The 21,024-nt window shown below is 40.0% G+C and overlaps 1 protein-coding gene across 1 annotated transcript in view; it reads left to right on the top strand.

The window, feature by feature from the left end:
• LOC124615675 (vacuolar protein sorting-associated protein 52 homolog) overlaps positions 1-21,024 on the top strand; it is a 112,150-nt gene that overhangs the window by 90,784 nt on the left and 342 nt on the right. Inside the window, exon 11 of the mRNA XM_047143703.1 lies at positions 8,874-9,051. Coding sequence (XP_046999659.1) covers positions 8,874-9,051 — 178 coding nt within the window. The remainder of the gene's footprint in view (positions 1-8,873; positions 9,052-21,024) is intronic.

The raw sequence follows: 21,024 nt of genomic DNA, 5'->3' as shown, positions 1-21,024 counted from the left end.
CTCATTCAAAAAGCTTGCTGAACTTAGGCAGCAGCAGAAGTGTTGCAGCTGTCTTGTGCCAGTCGGTGCATAACCACCATGGATGAGTGCTATGTAATCACTGTGACCTCAAGACAAAGGAGCAAAGCAAGGATAACCACCATGGATGAGTGCTATGTAATCACTGTGACCTCAAGACAAAGGAGCAAAGCAAGCAGTGAAGATACGGAATCGGCCGTTGTAGCCGAGTGGTTCTAGGCACTTCAGTCTGGAACCACGTGACCGCTACGGTCGCAGGTTCAAATCCTGCCTCGGGCATCGATGTGTGTGATATCCTTAGGTTAGTTAGAGCTATTTGAAGATTGGATTCACCATGGCCAGCATAGGCAAAGATCCAAACATCATTGGGCAAGGCAACACTGAATGTTTTCTGGAATGCCATGGTGTGGTGCTAACATATTGTGCTTGTAAGGGGACAAACTGTCACAGAAACATACTACCGGAATCTCCTGATGAGGCTACAGAGGCTGTCAACCAGAAGTATCATAGGAAGCTATCCGAGGGGATGTTTGTGTTGCATGACAGTGACCCGGATCATTGTGCACAACACATGGTTTCACATGCTGCTTCTTTGGATTATGAAATTTTGCCTCGCCGCCTTATTATCACAACATCACACCCAATTACTTGTTCATCTTTCATTAGATGAAGAAACCATAGCATGGCAGGCATTTACAGAACGGTAGCAAGGAGATTAAATGTGGAATATTTCCTCAACTATCAAAAAGTCAGACCACTGCAATCAAGGTCTCTGCCAAGTCATGCATTGTTGTTGGTGAATATGTAGAGGTGGACCAACAGATTTGTGGTTACAACCTTACATAGTTTTCTCCTGTTTACACTTGTGTGGTGTTGAAGTTCTTGACTTAAAAAATGTAGTAATTTGGTTACTGTGCAAAGAGATATAATTTTTGTAATGTACAAAAATCAAACTATGGAAAATCCAGGAAGGAATGTAACAGTATTAGAGAAGGAAAGTTGCTACTCGCCATACAGCAGAGATGCTGAGTTGCAGATAGGCACAACAAAAAGATTCTCACAATTATAGCTTTTGGATGTTAAGGTCTTTGTTAATAATAAACACACACACACACGAAACTCACACACACGACTGCAGTTATGCAGTTACAGGCAACTGAAACCACACTGCGAGCAGCAGCACCAGTGCATGATGGGAGTGGCGGCTGGGTGGGGGTAGGAGAAACTGGGGGGGAGGAGGGGCAGGGATAGTATGGTGTGGGGTTGGCAGACAGTGAAGTGCTGCAGTTTGGACAGAGGACTGGGGAGAGAAAGGGGGTGGGGGGGGGGGGTAGTGGGAAAGGAGAGAAATAAAAAGACTGGATGCGGTGGTGAAATGATGGCTGTGTAGTGCTGGAATGGATACAGGGAGGGTGCCGGATGGGTGAGGACAGTGAATAACGAAGGTTGACGCCAGGAGGGTTATGGGAACGTAGGATGTATTGCAGGTAAAGTTCCCACCTGCGAAATTCAGAAAAGCTGGTGTTGGTGGGAAGGATCCATATGGCACAGGCTGTGAAACGGTCATTGAAATGAAGGATATCATGTTTGGCAGCCCGTTCAGCAGCAGGGTGGTCCACTTGTTTCTTGGCCACAGTTTCTCGTTGGCCATTCATGTGGACAGACAGCTTGTTGGTTGTCGTGCCTACATAGAATGCAGCACAGTGGTTGCAGGTTAGCTTGTAAATCACACGACTGGTTTCACAGGTAGCCCTGCCTTTGATGGGATAAGCGATGTTAGTGACCGGACTGAAGTAGGTGGTGGTATGAGGATGTATCGGACAGGTCTTGCATCTAGGTGTATTACAGAGGTATGAGCCATGAGGTAAAGGATTGGGAGTAGGGGTTGTGTAAGGCTGGACGAATATATTGTGTAGGTTTGGTGGACTGCAGAATACCACTGTAGGAGGGGTGGGAAGGACAGTGAGCAGGACATTTCTTATTTCAGGGCAACGACAAGAGGTAATTGAAACCCTGGCAGAGAGTGTAATTCAGTTGCTCCAGTCCTGAGCGATACTTAGTTGCTAGGGGAATGCTCCTCTGTGGCCGGACGGTGGGACTTTGGGAGGTGGTGGGAGACTGGAAAGATAAGGCACGGGAGATTTGTTTATGTACAAGATTGGGAAGATTGTTACAATCAGTGAGACCCTCAGTATATTCTGAGAGGGACTGCTCGTCACTGCAGATGCGATGACCACAGGTGGCTAGCCTGTATGGAAGGGACTTCTTGGTATAGAATGGGTGTCGGCTGTCGAAGTGGAGGTATTTCTGGAGGTTAGTAGGTTTGATATGGATGGAGGTAGTGATGTAGCCATCTTTGAAGTGGAGGTCAACATATAAGAAGGTGGCTTGTTGGGTTGAGTAGGACCAGGTGAAGCAAATGGGGAGAAGTTGTTGAGGTTGTGGAGGAATGTGGATAGGATGCCCTCACCTTTGATCTAGATAGCAAAGATGTCATCAATGAATCTGAACCAGGTTAGGGGTTTAGGATTACAGGTTTTTAGGAAGTATCTGATACTTCCACCTACAAACCTTGCAACAGTGACCCCATTCCAATAATCCAGCAGGATCTGCTGTCACTACTCAAATCCTTAGGCCCATCCCAGAACCTCTCCCCAGAGTCCATTTCTCTGCTCACCCCTACCACTCCCTGCACTCCTACCTTCTGCATGCCCCCACTGAGAGAATCTCTGCTCTCATAGACCAACACCTTCAACCTATTACCCGGAGCCTACCATCCTACATAAAAGATACCAACCATTTCCTCCACCGACTCTCCGCTGTTCCTGTCCCTTTACCACACGGTGCCCTGGTCGTCACTGTTGATGCCACCTCCCTGTACACTAACATTCCTAATGCCCATGGCCTTACTGCTATTGAACACTACCTTTCCCAGTGCCCTATGGATTCCAAACCAACCATCTCCTTCCTAGTCACCATGACAAACTATATCCTCACCCACAATTACTTCTCCTTTGAAGGCATTACCTACAAACTAATCTGGGGTCTGGCTACGGGCACCTGCATGGCACCATCCTATACCAACCTATTCATGGGCCATTTAGAGGAATCCTACCTAAAAACCCAGAATTCTAAACCCCTCACCTGGTTCACATTCATTGATGACACCTTTGCTATCTGGATCGAAGGTGAGGACACCCTATCCACATTGCTCCACAACCTCAACAACTTCTCTCCCATTTGCTTCACCTGGTCCTACTCAACCCAACAAGCCATCTTCCTATATGTTGACCTCCACCTCAAAGATGACTACATCACTACCTCCGTCTGTATCAAACCTATTAACCACCAGCAATACCTCCACTTCAACAGCTGCCACCCTTTCCATACCAAGAAGTCTCTTCTGTACATCCTAGCCGCCCATGGTCATCGCATCTGCAGTGACAAGCAATGTCTCTTGGAATATACTGAGGGTCTCACTGAAGCTTTTCCTGACCGTAATCATCCTCCCAACCTTATACAAAAACAAATCTCCTGTGCCTTATCTTTCCAGTCTCCCGCCACCGTCTGGCCACAGAGGAGCATTTCCCTCACAACTCAGTATATCATCACCCAGGACTGGAGCAACTGAATTGCACTCTCCGCCAGGATTTCGATTGCCTCTTGTCGTAGTCCTGAAATGAGAAATGTCCTGCCCACTATCCTTCCCACCCCTCCTACTGTGGTATTCCTCTGTCCACCAAACCTACTCAAATCGTCCAGCCTTACACAACCCCTGCTCCCAATCCCTTACCTCATGGCTCTTACCCCTGTAATAGACCTAGATGCAAGACCTGTCCCATACATCCTCATACCACCACCTACTCCAGTCCGGCCACTAACATCACTTATCCCATCAAAGGCAGGGCTACCTGTGAAACCAAACATGTGATTTACAAGCTAAGCTGCAACCACTGTGCTGCATTCTGTGTAGGCATGACAACCAACAATCTGTCTGTCCACATGAATGACCACCGACAAACTGTCCTTCATTTCAATGACTGCTACATAGCCTGTGCCATATGTATCCTTCCCACCAACACCAGCTTTTCTGAATTTTGCAGGTGGGAACTTCACCTGCAATACAGCATACGTTCCCGTAACCCTCCTGGCCTCAATCTTCGTTAGTCACTGTCCTCACCCATCCAGCCCCCTCCACGTTTCCATTCCAGCACTACACAGCTGTCATTTCACCACCACACTCAGTCTTTTTATTTCTTTTGTAATGTACTTATTTTTTCCTTGCAGAAATTGAACTTACTGACTCAACAAACTCCTCATGGCCATATTCCTCACATAGAATTAAGTCCGTAAAAGACTGAAAAATTTCCTAGGTACTGCTACTTCACCCTCTTGTCAGGTGTAACAGTTTTCCTTTAAATCTCAGCAGATTACTGCAATGGTTATAATTATGAAAAACAGTGCAAAGTTCTCTGTTTAACACAGACATAATATTGATAACAGTGAACTTTCGATTATATGAAATTGGTACAAGTTATCTGTCAGTTTGATCTGTGGAATACTTTTCTTTGTACATCATTTTAAACTAGGTGTGCATGTTGCTCAAATTGATAAAGTAAAACACTATACCCCACATAAAATTCTTTATTTTGACCACATCGTAACAAACAGAAATTCACTCAAATTTGGTGAAGGTATAAATGGTCCACCATTTCATTTTCATCAGATAAGAAATTTGCAGTTAATTTCAGGTATAGACTCCTCATGTAGATGCTCCATGTGAAGGATGTCCCAAAACAAACTGCAGATGAAAACATGGAGAAAGTGTATGGTTTAGTGTGGATAATTGGTGATTACAAATGTACAAAATGTATAATGCCATAGCCATGTAAAAACAAAGGATACGATAATTTTTACCAAGAGTTAGAACTATGATAGAGATTAACGCAAGAAGAGTGCTAAAGGTCTGTAGATTACGTATGCCTTGTCTGTCTTCCTTTTGAAATAGAATAACTTTGGAAATTATCTTTCTCTGCAAACGTTCCATTAATAAGTTTGCAAGTCCTTTTGTATGACTTTCCTTCCAGTTTAACCATTTCTGCCACAATACCTACATCACTAGGTGCTTTCCCTTTAGTCATTCCTAAAATGGTTTTATATTTGTTACCTGGAATTACCTCTGGAAATTCATTTTGCATTGTTAGCTACCTGTTTATTTGATTCCTCTCTAAACTGCACTAATGTTTAAAGAATTTTTTGATTGCTTGAACAACTTTTGTTTAATATAAATAAAACAGTCCCTTTTTCATAGATTTTTTACTTTTTTTCTGGTATACAAACAGTCTTACATAAGAATAAATTTTTGTAATAGTAAATTATCAATTTTTTATTCATTTTGTGAGTCATCATTGTTGTATTTTATGTTGGGATTACAGTTCCTTCTAATGATTATCTGATAAAAGGATTGAAAATTCCTGTTTCCTTCGTGGCAAGTAGCACTCTTCATCATAGACCTACCTGGTTAATAGCAGTGCATTGTAAATGAGCCTCTGCTGTTATGGAAGTCCAACTGTTTTCTTTGTAAAATTGCCAATACATTCAAGGAAAATTGAGAGAATTTATTTGTTAATGCAAGGAATTTTTTTTTACCTTTTGTTTAAAAACCCTGTAAAAGACATGGTACTTCATTTGGATTTGGACAGAGGCATTTGCTTACCTTCTGCTTGGCTTGATGCAGCAGCCTCTTGTTCACCATTCACTCTTAGCTCATTGCTGTATGGCCACCTGCCACTGATGCTTCTGCATCCCTCACTCCTCCCCCCCTCTTACGAGCCCCGAGCCCTGTACACCCACTTGGGGGTTTAGTCATAATTTCAAAGTTCTTTGAGCTTGCATTTAAGGTACTCATGTTCAGGAAAAGAAACCATATTGGTGTGTTTGCTTGTGGGGATTACAAAGTGAGGATTGCCAGAGAACAAGAGAAAGTAGCTCCAGTAGCCCCAGACCCTCCTTCAAGGAGAAGGAAAATGCAGAGGTAAAGAAGATTAATAAACCACTTAGTGTCTGCTCTGTCAGCAGCTTGGAACAGAAGAGAGAGAGATTTTTTGCCTGCAGCTCTAAAAGCCCTCAGTGTCACAAATCAGGTGATCCTGTGGCATGATTTGATTGCAGGGTAGGTGGGACGATGACGTTTCAGCCTATTCCAGTGTGAACAGGTTATTTGTTGTTGCATCAACAGAAAGTTGATGAATGGAGAGGCAGCCTCTTTGTAAAATTTAATAATTAAAATTTCTCATGTTCGCGGGCTAGGGGCACCTTGTACATCTCCTCCCCTCTCCCTGCAAGGATTCACCATAGATTAATTTGGCACCCTCAGGAAGCATTAATCTAAGAGTAACAATATTTTAATTTCATTTAACAATTGAAATCTTGGTATGTGAGTACAGTTGTTACTTCACTCTTAAGTGACAATAGTTGGCAACATAGGACTGTAACCACAGTGGCATTTTGAAGGTAACTGAATGAAGCTGATTTCGGAGACAACGTCAAGGAGCACAAGCATCCGAAATACTTGGACAACAAGGATTAGATCATAACTGGAAAGTAATCAATATATGTCTACAGGTCAGCTTTTTTAAGATTAAGAGAAAAAAGAATGATTGACTTTTAGAACTATTAGAAGAGATAACAGACCTGGTGTGATTTGTAAAAGAGTAGGGACTGCGTGATGTTGGAAAGGCCTCCTTGTCATATTGCAGTTGGTCTTTTTAAGATGACATGAGCATGCAGTGTCCAATGCCCTTAAGTGACTGGATAACCACTAGGGTGGTGCCATTTGGTTGCCAGCCTGATGATAATAGATCAGAATTTTGAAACAAAACAATTTGTCTTAATTGTAGTCAGGGAGCAATGAAGCATTGTAAATAAAATTTATTTAAAGATTTTGAGCGCCACCAATTACATCCTCCAAGTACTTTGCAACTATTTAACTGGCCAAGGAAAAGTTACAAAACTAAAAATATATTAATGTGTGGAAGGCACCAAGTCAACTACTTGATTAAATGTTGCTGAGCATAACCAGAATGACATGACATGTGAGATTTAATAGATTTAACTAACAAAAGAATAAAATGACACAACTGCAAAATTGACACTTCTTATTGCATTAATGCATCTTATAAACAAATAATAACCCATTTAGAATCATCTGAAGACTGCTTTCTTTGGTTCAGATTTATATAATCACAACAGCAGGAGAGTTAAGTTCAGTTAAACTAAGTAGAAAGATTGTAAAAAAACTTATAACAATAAAATGTCAAATAAGCACAATAATAAAAGACTATTATTTGAAACAGTGACAAAAGTAATCAATTCATAAGACAAATACAAAATAATAGTTTTAATTAAGGAAAACAGTCATAGATGGGATTATAAAATTACAGTTCATGACAGTAGAAAAATAAAAGTTGTCATTAACACTGCACTTCACATTGTATAATCCACCTGAACTAGGAAGCAACACATGATCAGCTGCAGTAGATGTACTCTTTCTGCTACATAAGAGACAGCATATGTGGAACACGGCCAACACAGAACCTTGGTTGACAGCACATTGGTAAACGGATAATATGGCACAACATGATCGTAATTTGTAAAGTGAATTTCAGTTTCCGTTGGTAGTTTCTCCGACACGATTGTTCACAGTCACTAATTTGCTCAGATTTGCAACTCATTTAATATCCATAATAATTAACAGTTTCCTTTGTGATATCGCTAAGTGTTAACCCTGGAAGTGTACACCCAGGTCACTCTGACCCTAGAGTTTTTTCTTTGTTACTGTGCATGTTCCAATGCACATTCCCAGTCCATTGCCATCTTTATAAATTGAGCATTGAGTGAGACTCCGTAGAGGATGGACATTCGAAGTTGTGAGGCATTGTTGTTTAATTTATTTGACAGAAATATTTTTTGAATGGTCTTGACCTGTGTAACTGTTCTGTCACTGAGTGTGAAGTACATTTGTGTAAAAGTGGTACATTTCACTAAAGGAAGAGGCTATATGGGGAGCATTCCTAGAAGAACTCAAATCATGAAAGTGATGTAAGTGACTTTTGTGATGAAAGTGATTCTGAGGCGATGCCCCTGCAGCAGTTATGGACGGTGGTGAAACTGATGAGTCTGCAGAATCTCTGAACAACAGTGAAAAAAATAAGTTGTCCACAATAAGAATGGTCAAGTTTACAGCACAGCTGGTCCTAATAGACAACACCTGCCAGTTGCGAATAACATTGTAGTCCATATTCCAAGAGTGTGGAAATAATGACTGAATGAACTTATTCATAACTGCGAACACCTCAAAATATTTGTATAATATTTGCATTTTATTAAAGAATATAATTTTCATTTAATTGAACTGCAAATAAAGTCTTCAGATCTGAACCACTTCCGAGTTTTATAATTGAAAAGCTTCCATGACAGTTTTTACTTAATCTCAAATTTTGGTTGCATTAATACTAATTGTGATATAAAAAATACATGACAGAGGTGAAATAAAATTCATTTAGTATATGAAAGACCAATTTCATTATAAAATATTCTATATTCCAGCAATTACTCCAGCAAATAATTGAAGGGAAGGGAAGCATAATAGCTGGAAGGAATCCACCAGCATTGTTATATGTGCATTATTTTTGGTCCTATATGATAGTGTCACAACTGTTAATTTCTTCATTTAAGTTTTTTTTAACAGACTTGTGTGTGTTTTTAAGAGTTTTATCAGAATCTGTAAATTATCATGACTATCGCTAAATAATGAACTTGTTACTTTGAAAGATTAATGTGATGTGTTATTTTAGGAGAGAACAAAGGATAATTCTAAGGAAGCAGAAACCTTTCGAGAACAGCTAAATACCAGAAGTGCTGAATACGTGGAAGAAATACTGTCACCACATTTTGGAGGAATAATTCAATTTGTGAAAGAAGGAGAAGTGCTTCTAGAAAAGGGACAAGCAGAGGATTTGAAGAAACAAGAAAGTATGTTAGCAGTTAGTTATTTACATATTATGTATATCATAATTGTATCCTCTAGTTATGACATGGCACAAGACAGTTTTATAATTACAGTCCACTTTCCTAATGGAAACTGTGACAACATGTTGACATGTAAATGATTTCTCAAGCATGCAGTGATTTAAATTATATTCTCTCTCTCTCTCTCTCTCTCTCTCTCTCTCTCTCTCTCTCTCTCTCTCTCTCTCCCCCCCCTACTTCCCTCTCCCTTTCCCCTCCCACCCTCTTTCTCTCCCTCCCTCCTCCCCTCTCCCCCCCCCCCCAATCCCTTCCCTCCCTTTAAAACACACACACACACACACACAAAATACTATTACACACCCCATAAATTCTTCTATAGAGCAGGTGGTATTATAAAGCCCATATGATTTTAGCTTGTGTTTAGAGTTACTTTTAATATCCATTAAATTCTCTCTGTCACTGGGTAGCTCGTTAAAGGTATTTTATGGCGGAATCCTTCATTCCTTTCTGTGAGTGGTGGGTAGTCTTAATCTTTTCTCCTCCTAGTATTACATTGAGGAATATTGCTGTTGTTTTCGAACAGTGATTGATTGCTGAAAACAAAATCCATAAGGGAGTAAATGTGCTGTAAGGCCTAACTGAGCAAAGGTCTGTTTACAAGAGGTTCTAGAGTGGACACCAAGTATATCCATACTACACACTTCTGAACAACAGACACTTCATTTCTCAATGACAAATTATCCAAGAGTAGGAAGAAATGATATTAGTGAATGGAAATAGGAAAAGTGAGCAAACTTTCTGGTATTTTTATCCAAAATTTGTCATTACCTGTAACACAAAAGTAGCAGAGTTTAGGCATTTGATATGACTTCCAGTAAAAAGTTCTTATCACTGTTAACAGCTAAAGATTTAGAACATTCTGTTTCCTTTGTTGAGTTACCCTTCCAAGTATTTTTTATAATGACATATGTGGGCCTTATGCAGTACTGAATTGCATGTTCTGTGCTTTGTCTGAAGTCAGTGACAGTCCATTTGCACAGCACCAGTTAGATATTTTTGAGAAAACATTATTTACATTTTTGAATGCTGAAAGTATTCCTTTTGATTATAATACTTAGACTGTAAGCAAGGAAAACTATTTCTGCTTCATACATACACACATCAAAAATCGTTTTGCATCACCCTGGTTCCCAAAACTCCTGAAGGTAGACGTTGACTTTGGATATTGGATCACAGACACAGTCCATTTGTCTGTTCAGAGATGTCACTAAACTGGCCCAAAGACGTAAACAACCACGCGTGAGCAGCGCCTATTAGACAGAGGGGGTCCAATAGCCGATAGTTCCAGTCATTCCACCAGGAAGGAAGTACACGGCTTGCGTTGTCTGTAATTCAACCATACCTAGACGGTCAATACCACAGTTGGATCGCATCCACATTGTTACTTTGTACCAGGAAGGGCTCTCAACAAGGAAAGTGTCCAGGTGTCTCAGAATGAACCAAAGCAATGTTGTTCAGACATGGAGGAGATACAAAGAGACAGGAACTGTTGATTATATGCTTCGCTCAGGCTGCCCAAGGGCTACTACTGCAGAGGATGACTGCCACCTACAGATTAGGGCTTGGGAGAATCCTGACAGCAACACCACCGTGTTGAATAATGTTTTTCGTGCAGCCACAGGACGTCATGTTACAACTCAAACTGTGCACAATAGGCTGCATGATGCGCTACACCACTCCCGACGTCTATGGTGAGGTCAATTTTTGCTACCACGACACCATGCAGCGCGGTACAGATGGGCCCAACAACATGCCGAATGGACCACTCACGATTGGCATCGTGTTCTCTTCACCGATGAGTGTCGCATATGCCTTCAACCAGACAATTTCCAGCAAGGTGGAGGTTCCCTGCTGTTTTGGGGTGGCATTATCTGGGGCCGCCATATGCCACTGCCAGTCATGGAAGGCACCGTAACGGCTGTACGATATGTGAATGCCATTCTCCAACTGATTGTGCAACCAAAAGACTTTCTTCAGGATAACGATATCACTTGACTAGAGTGGCCAGTATGTTCTCTAGACATGAGCCCTATCGAACGTGCCTGGGATACATTGAAAAGGGCTGTTTATGGACGACGACCCACCAACCATTATGAGGGATCTATGCCTAATTGCAGTTGAGGAGTGGGACAATCTGGACCAACAGTGCCTTGATGAACTTGTGGATAATATGCCACGACAAATACAGGTATGCATCAATGCAAGAGGATGTGCTACTGGGTATTAGAGGTACCAGTGTGTACAGCAATCTGGACCACCACCTCTGAAGGTCTCGCTGTATGGTGGTACAACATGCAATGTGTGGTTTTCATGAGCAATAAAGAGACGGAAATGATGTTATGTTGATCTCTATTCCAATTTTCTGTACAGGTTCCGGAACTCTAGGAACCGAGGTGATGCAAAACTTTTTTTTTGACATATATGGTGGGAGATCATTTACATATCAGAACAAGACAAGACCCGATATTGGCCTCTATGGTACATTTGTAGTAATTATTCTCCATTCTGAAAGTGATGTTTCATTGTGTACACTCCCTGAGCAAAGTAATGCAACAGTTCACAGCATTTTACTTTGACAGGATGAAAATCAGTGACCAGCAAGCTCTTTGGTAGTATTCGACATAAGGAATTACGGGAAAAATTTTAAACTGATTCAAAATTGCACTCTGAAGAAGTATTTGCCAAATATGTGGATTAAGGATAGAAAAGACCCACAGTGGCTTGATAGCAAAATTCAGAAAATGCTGAGGGAGCAAAGATTATTACACTTTCTGTTCAAACCAGAAGAAACTAAGCAGATTGAAGGTTTCTATCCAGTCACTTGTCGACGTGTTTGATTTGGCAATGGAAGATAGCAAAAGGAAAGCGTTTAAGAATCATTCACAGAGGAGTATAGCAGACATACTGTTGTTTGACCATTACACAGACTCCCATATGGAGGACATAGTAATAGGCTTCCTGGGCATAGAAGTGCTAGTCAAAGAATTGAAGTAGATGGGTCTGGATGATATCCCAATTTTGTTTTACAGAGAGTGCTGTACAGCATTGGCCCCTTAATTAGCTTGCATTTGTCGTGAATCTCTCGCCCAGTGCAAAGTCCTAGTTCGCTGGAAAAACTGCAGGTGACTCCTTTACGTAAGAAGAGTGAAAGAATGGACTTGGAAAATTACAGACGCTTAGCCTCAACATGGGTATGTTGCACAATTGTTAAACATACTCTACAATAACAAATTTTCTTGAAACAGAAAAGCTTCAGCTTGACTTAGTCAGAATCTCTGTTTGGTGTCATGAATGGCAGCTAGCTCTAAATGTAGAAAATGCAATTTAATGCAGATTAGTAGGAAAAATAATCCTATAATGTTCAAATACAGTATTGGTGGTGTGCTGCTTGACACAGTCATGTTGATTAATCTTTTCCCATCCAGTGGTGAGTGATGATCGACATTGCAAATTTTGTTTTCCACTCCATTGTTGAGCGTCTTTTGACATGATTTTTAGTAGCTCTCACTTTCTCCGTTCTTGAATCTGACTGTACTTGCCATCAATGCTGCATAGTACTATGGTCGAGGGAAACCTGTATTAACTCAGTGTCGAACTATAGTAGTTGTGTCGAGAGAGAGAGGTTGTAATTAGAACATTCAAGTTGTTAGGTGAGAAACGGCTAGTTCTTCATGCACAGTTCTTTCTGAGGAGGAGACTGTAGAGCTTTTAGAGGAATGTGTAAGTAAAAGTGAGGGTGACAACAATTTTAGTGATGATGATTTTGATGATTCATTGCTAAACAATTTGAGTGAAATGTTGATGGAAACAGTCCATCCTGAAGAGTTTCAAAGACATCACAAAGTGAAAAGCTTTGTATTGTAATGTAAATATATTTTAATGAAAGTGCACTTTTTGTTTTAGTGTGTACGATAATTGTTGGTTGGTGGCCTCATTGTTTCCACAGAGAGATTCGTGCAATTCTCTGTGGTGCACTTGCCACCCAGGCATTGGCAATTTAAATAAGAGAGCTCAGAGACACCCTGTGTCTGTATTACAGAGTGCAAAGGATTAAATATCTAGACATAACACTGCAAAGTCAAATGGTCAAGTTCAGTTTATTGGGAGAATTTTAAGTAAGTGTAGCTCATCTATAAAGGAGACACCACATAGAACAGTAGTGCAACCCATTCTTGAGTACAGCTCGAGTATTTGATTTCAAATATTACGAGGTCAGGTCAGATAAAAGGAAAAATGCAGAGGTGTGCTGCTTGATTTGTTATTGGTAGGTTCAGTCAACACATTAGTATTACAGAGATGCTTCGTGATCTCAAATGGGAACCTCTGGAGGGAAGACAACATTCTTTTCACAAAACACAGTTGTGAAAATTTAGAGAACCAGGATTGCAGCTGTCTGCAGAATGATTCTACTGCTACCAACATACATTTTGTGTAAGCACAGCACTGACAAAATAAGATAAATTAGGGATCATGTAGAGGCATTTAGACAACCATTTTTCTCTGATATTTTAAACATAGCTGCACAACAGCAATGGTTCCACGTAATAAAATAATAAACAGCCGACCAGTTTCTTTATCCATTGCAACTGGTTGGCTGTTTATAATTTCTTTTTTCTCTGCTTTATGTGCACGTGGAACAGGAAAGGAAATTACTAGTAGTGGTACAAAGTACCCTCCACCATGCACCACATGGTGGTTTGCAGAGTATATATGTAGATGTAGGTAAAATTTTGCTTATCTAAGAAAACATTGTTGCTAATCAAATGCTTTTGAAAAGTCACAGAAAATACCAGTCATCAGTATTTTGCCATTTAATAATCTGATTTTGAACTTAAAAATAACATCTTGATGCAATAATTTACCAAAAGCCGAATGTATTGTAGAAATTTATTTTATTTTGTGAACTTCTATGTGCTACTAGTTCCGGCATTACGTTGATGCCATCTTCAGGCCCCACTCATCATACTCGTAAAATCGCTATACACGGAAGGAGCCATATAACTGGATCTGTGAATCAAATCGTCCTGCAACAGCTCTTGGTGGCCAGGCGACAAAGACTGAGTCTGTGTCACGAGTGGGGCCTGAAGATGGCATCAATGTAATGCCGAAACTAGTAGCACATAGAAGTTCATAAAATAAAATAAATTTCTACAATACATATGGCTGTTGGTAAATTATTGCATCAAGAAGTTCATGCCAGCCGTCGTCCCACGATCCATAATGGATCAACGAAGATTAAAGATAACATGTTTTGTCATAGTCTGCAAAGAAAAAGTGGACAAACATTAAGCCATATTGTCACTTCTGTCAGAGTTTTGCCTTATCTTTGTTTCTCCAATTACCTTCATCACAAAGGTTGTATACACCCCAGGACACCCGGGAAAAATCTGGGAATTTTTTCGTCTGGGAGGAAACCAGCAAAAAGCCGGTAATTTTTCAGTGTTCTAGTTTTTAGTTAACTTTTTGTAATTTTGGCTGGTAAGAAATGATACTCTAATGGCTGTCAACAGCAAAATGTGTCAAAGGCTTTAGGACGAAGACTGTGCAGTACTTCATAACAACAAACTGCTTGCGATGAGGGTGACGTCACAACTGTTTGCATTATGTTCCAGTGAGCTCACACGCATGCGTAGTTGAGTCGGGTATGACCAGTACTTTCTCCCACTTCTGGGTACTTGAAGTGTCACTCCTAGCGATTTTGCTGTTTCCTCTTCATTTCAAGCTCTCACATCAAATGAAAATAAAACAGATTTCTGTGGCTGGGAGCTATCAAGCAGATTAAAATACCTTCACATAATTATGGAAGGCTAAAATTGTTATTAGTTTGTTTTCTGATATTACTTTATTTCCAAGTTTTTGGCTGTCAAGCATTAAGCACCTTGCAGAATAATGAAGTTATTTTTGTCAGTTTGCTAAAGAAATTGGAGTTTTATTAATCTTTTCCACAGAGGCAGTCAATTTATTTAAAACTAACTGTTTCAGGCCAAACTGTTATAGTTTCAACTGTTCACTGAATTTCCAGTGCACATTTTCATCTTCTGACACGTATGGCATTATACCATAATAAAGAACCTAACATGAGATAATACAATAGAGGTATTCCAAGAAAATTTACATCCTGAAAACCACACTGAAAAACTTAATATCAGGGTGGGACCTGCTTCATTGTGAATCTGGACATACGAATGTGCACTTTAAGCCGAATTATGCATTTTAGTATGGTTTACCAAATTCAGATGCTCTTGGAATAGCCTCTGATGGCCTGTTTCTTTTATGATGTGATGTAAATTCGTACGAACACACAGGCTTTCTAGGTCATTGTAGCTGCACATGTGCAATAACGCCTACTTTCTGATGCTCTCTTGCAGCTGCTGAAATGAACCTGTTTCTAAAGGTCGCGGAAAAACATTATGAATGGTGGTTTGAGTAGCATTAGTTTCAACATAAATTTACTTTTACACAAGATGAATTATGTTACTGTGAAAATGTTGGATGAACTTCTTAAGTCATAGAGAGCTCTACTCTCATTTAATACCTAACACTTTGAGAACCAGCCACTTAAAAGAATTTCAAGCCCAGAAGACCAGACATTTATTCCTTATAAAATTTTACTGGCACATTTGTGTGATGTATCGTAAAGTGTAACACATGCAAAAAAAAGACCAATATTATCTGTATATTATATGTAGATCATGAATATTAATTTAAACCATAAACATTTACTGTTTGTGTTTGCACTACTTAACAGTGATGTTGCTATTGACTGACTACATTATGTGGCCTAGGCTCTGAATATCTGCTGTCATTAGCTGGCGAGATCATGTGACATGATCTATGATTGGCCTACAATGGCACATCACAATTTCAGTTTCAATGCTTTGGAGACTAACATCCTGTGTTTGGTGGAATTCGAATTTATACTTTCATAATATGAAAACATGCAGTGTTGTCACTGTGTATATAGCAGTGTGATTTACAATACTCTTTCAGTTGTGAAAACAACTTTATTGCAGCATAATATCTGAGACTGCATAAGCTGTGAGGGTGGCAAAACCTGTTCTATTAAAATTCTCCTGTCTTAACACAGTATTATACTCTCTGAGCTTAGCATATGTTTTATCACTTGTGTTGATGTTCTGTGTCTTTATATTTTTTTTTAGCAGTATTAGTTAAAGAGACCATTTGTATTCATTTTATTGTATTATTCACAACACTGCAATGACACAGCAGTGCTCTAATGGTTTGTCTTTATCTTAGTTAGTGTAACTAACCTCCTGGAAAGACTTTCCTTTTCATCCCATGTGGTAATTCTCCCCTGACTCGTGGTTCTGGGTGTCTTTCCTGAAATCTGCCCTTTTTCCTAGACCTCTCCAGTCCTTTCCCTTGATCCCTCTTCCTTCCGCTTCAACCCTTCTGCCTGAAGAAGGAGCCATGTGCTCCGAAAGATTGCCTAATTACAACCTCCTTCTATGTGTGTGTTCTGCCACTGCTTGGAGAGTAGATTGATTGTTTTCATTGTTGTATGGTACATTACAGTAGATAATTTCTAGCTGGAATTTTCTGCATGTTGTACTGGCTTATTTTGCATAGGATGATGTAGTTTCACACAATTTTTATGTAAAGCCAGCAGTTGTGGCCAAGCGGTTCTAGATGCTTCAGTCCAGAACCACGATCCTGCTATGGTCGCAGGTTTGAGTCCTGCCTCGGGCATGGATGTGTGTTATGTACTTACGTTAGTTAGCTTTAAGTAGTTCTCAGTCTAGGGGACTGATGACCTCAGTAAGTCCCATAGTGCTCAGAGCCATTTGAACCATTTTATGTAAATATAAAATATAAACTGGTCCACCAAAACACACACACAGGTATATACAGACTTCAAAATATGTCTGTGTATAACAGGGCATACAATATTTGTTTCGATCTGCTGTTATTACACATAACTTTTCATGAAAAAATGGATGACATAGTTCAAGCCAAAATGTGAAGCAGCATAATATGAAAGTTTCTGACATAAATTTATCTAATGGTTATGACTCTAACCAAGACCTCACACTTTCTCACTCTTACCAACTACTATTATTTTGTTTGTGATTTCTGTTTCAGCAATACCACATTCTACACATGCATACAAACTAACAGAAAATTATTTTGTGATGATAAAGTGTAGCAAAAATGGGGAGAGGATAAAACATTACAGTGACTCTTTGTGTATCTGTGTGATAATATACTGTACAATAGTGTAGAAATATAATAATATGGCAACTGGACACAAGCACATTGAATGAACAGTTTATGTTTATATATTCATAACTAGTAGGAGATCCAAGCCTATCTTCAGATAGAGGCATAAGTTTCCTGTACCCCTTTATTCTCTCTCCTGTACAATGAAACCATTTTCAGAGACTGCTAGGTTCACAAATTCTTGTTAATTTGCTTAAGTTACTTAATAACTGCAACCAGTTTAAAGTTATAACTTCAAGATCAGGCCAAAAGTAGCAGTAGGAAAATATTTAACATATATCCATATATATATATATATTTTAAAGTAGTTTCTGTCTTAACATTGCTGTGGCCTGCCTGCAGAGAAATACAAGATTAAAGAGCATTTACTTTGTCTGGTGGTCTTTATTAATATAATAAAACTTATAAATAATCACTCATTCTGTTCATCTGAAATATCTGTTTTGTAAATAACACTTCCAACATGTGTATTATAATCACAGCAGTGCAGTACTAAGCAAGGTTGCGCAGCAGTTAGCACAATGGGCTCGCATTCAAGAGGATGGCAGTTCAAACCCACAGCCAGCCTCCTGATTTAGGTTTTCCATGATTTCCCTAAATCACTTCAAGCAAATGCCGGGATGGTTCCTTTGAAAGGGCACCATTGACGTATTTCCCCATCCTTCCCTAATCCGATGTGACTGATGACCTCGCTGTTTGGTCCCTTCCCCCATATCAACCAACCAGTACAGTAGGAACAAGATGACATTCAAAACAAAACTTGGTTTGACTGTATTATCAGTGTATGAATCCTGATATTAGCTGTAACTTGGCCTCATCTGAGTCCAGTTTTTTTTTTTTTTTTTTTTTTTTTTTTTTTTTAAATTGCTGCATTAATTTTTTTGGGTTTATCTCTTAGAATGTTGGAAGTCACACTATTAATGCCTATTTTCAAAGTTACTTAAGTAAGTAAAATGTTATTGTCACATTGTTCTTTGTTAAGCTTCCCCCATATGAACCCAAAAATCAGATACTTTCAATGTATACATTCTGTATGAATCAAGTCTCAGGTACCCAAATCAACAACGAAAAGACTGTCATAATATAAGCTTTCGGCCAACAAGGCCTTTGTTGAAAACCGACCGCGTGCGCACGCACGTGCGCGCACACACACACACACACACACACACACACACACACACACACACCTGCAGTGTCTGGCAGCTGAAACACTGTGAGGAACAGCAGCAGTGGATAATGGGAGTGGCAACTGGGTGGGGGTAAGGAGGAGGCTGGAGTGGGGCAGGGGGGGATAGCAGGGTTGGGGACAGTGAAGTGCTGCTGGAGAGCACCCAAGGACGAAGTGGAGAGAGGGTAGGGCAGTCGGGAAGTTAGACAGAGGGCAGAGGAGAGACTGGGGGGGGGGGGGGGGGGGGGTGTCACATTCCATCCTGGATTTTCCATTGTTTGATCTCTTTATGTTGAGATGCATATCTATGTTACTTGAATACTTGGCATCTATTCCTTCTGACATGTCAAAAAGAACAGACACCATACATTCAGATAACTGTTTGCCTCAATGGGCAAGGAATCCACTACCTTCAGTGCCGATGCACAATTCTGTCCAACCTCCTGCGGGAATCTCAAAGTAGTAACTGTGGAGGATACGGACAGGGACTGTGGATAAGTGGCACTAGGTGGGAATATGGATCAATTGAGAGGCCGTGCCAAGATAGTCTGCGCAATTGTGATAAACACTGTGTCCAAGTGGTGCAGTGGTTTACACAACTGCCTAGTAAGCAGGAGATCCCAGGTTTGAATCACGGTCCAGCATGCATTTTCTCTCACTGCCACTGATTCTGCATTAAGTCCAGAAGCAGCTGATATCAATAGTCCCTTCACTTTTCTTTCTGCCCCTTCCACCTTTCTACATAAAATGCAAAGCTGTATGTTTGGTGTGTTGCATACACCTGTTATGCCTTTTCATGATGGGCAAATACTAACTCGTGCACTGTGTAACAAAATGCCTATCAGTATAACCAAATGATATTTTCTTGGGAAAAATTGTATCTTGTGTTTTGGTTGATTGCAATCAGAAATTGCAGATGTTAGTGTGATTAAGTATCATAGGTTGGATTGACTGAATTTTGAACAAAATGTTTCCAGTATTCTTTAGATTCTCTCATCCACTATTCAAAGAATGTTCATGCGCTACACAGTAACATTATTTTTACATTCCTAGCACATAAGAATTTGTTCATTAATGTTCACAATTATGTTCCAGTTCTAAAATAAGTTATGGGAATGCAGCCATGTGCCGTCTTCAATAACCAATGATATTTTGGCAGACGCACACCCCCACCATTTTCAAGGCACAAATGCAATAAGAGAGTGCTGTGCTAGAATATTTAAAACCTTGATATGTGGACATGTGCAAAGTGACAAAACACATACCATAAACAACTAGCACCACAACACAACCAAAGGTGACCAATGTCAGAAGTTAATTATAGTGAATATTAATTATCAATGTCTCAGAAGGTACATTAGACTCTCACTAATCCAGCAGATTACTGAGAATGGCTGAAATTTACTTTAAACACATAGCGACCATACTTTATCGAATCCAAAAATATGTTCATTTTCATAGAAAACTTAGTCCTTGAGAGTGCATATACAGAGTGATATCACTCACTATGAAAGATGCCCCAATTTTGTTGTTGTCTCAATGATAATATGCAACAGCAGCATGCTTTATCACACAACAGCTTTACAAGCATTACATCAGTACTGCACATGTCTAGTCATTGCATAAAGTACTCCAGGAAGATGTCTGCAGCTTCAGCACCAGCAGTGTGGGAAATCTTCATGCTCTCTCCTTCTATGTCTTCTTCATCACTACTTTCCTGCATGCTTTTGATTATGTCTTCTTCTCTTAAAGTTTGGTTTATCTCACCATTCTCCTGATTCTGCCACTTAGCAAAATCATCTTCATCACTTTCTCCTCCTCCTGGAAGCTTATGGAGCATGTCAGTGTATAAGGTGTCAGCTATTAATTATTCTGAATTGTCTGGCTCAGCACTGTCACTCATTAGTGACTGCAAATCTGCATTAATGGATGGCCACTGGCCACACTTTTCTCCGACTCTTCATGCTTCTGCTGTTTGGAAAACAACATGATGTAAGTTTATTGCTTTTACACCTTCAACATGGTCTCAGTAGAGTCGTTTTCACATTCATTCAGCAAGAAGACAAGAAGGGAATGTTGATAATGATGCTTAATTGACTCTAAAATTACATGGTCCATGGGCTGAATCAGGGCTATTGCGACAGTGTTATTAAGGAAATAGTTGGGACTAAATTAGCTACTGACACAAAAGGATTCTGTTTGGAATTTTTCTCTCTCCCAGGTTAAGCAACAGGAGGGCAGTGTTCATGCTACCAGGTGACCTGTTGGTATTAATATTCACTGTCAATGTCTGACAGTCACGTTCAGTCGTGTGATGGGCTACTGGTTTACTGTGTGTGTGTGTGTGTGTGTGTGTGTGTGTGTGTGTGTGTGTTTTTCTCTCTTCATCTGTCCCAAGGTTTAATTTTAAATGAGAATTTGCACTGTGCTCTCTCATTGCATATGTGCCTTGAAAATGATGGGGGTGTGCACCTGTTGAAGATGTGGCCTGGCTGCTTTCCTGGAAA

The sequence above is a fragment of the Schistocerca americana genome, chromosome 5 (assembly GCF_021461395.2).
Source record: "Schistocerca americana isolate TAMUIC-IGC-003095 chromosome 5, iqSchAmer2.1, whole genome shotgun sequence".
Classification (NCBI taxonomy): domain Eukaryota; kingdom Metazoa; phylum Arthropoda; class Insecta; order Orthoptera; family Acrididae; genus Schistocerca; species Schistocerca americana.
Note: the sequence above shows the minus strand (reverse complement) of the source record. Positions and strands in the feature narration are given on the sequence as shown.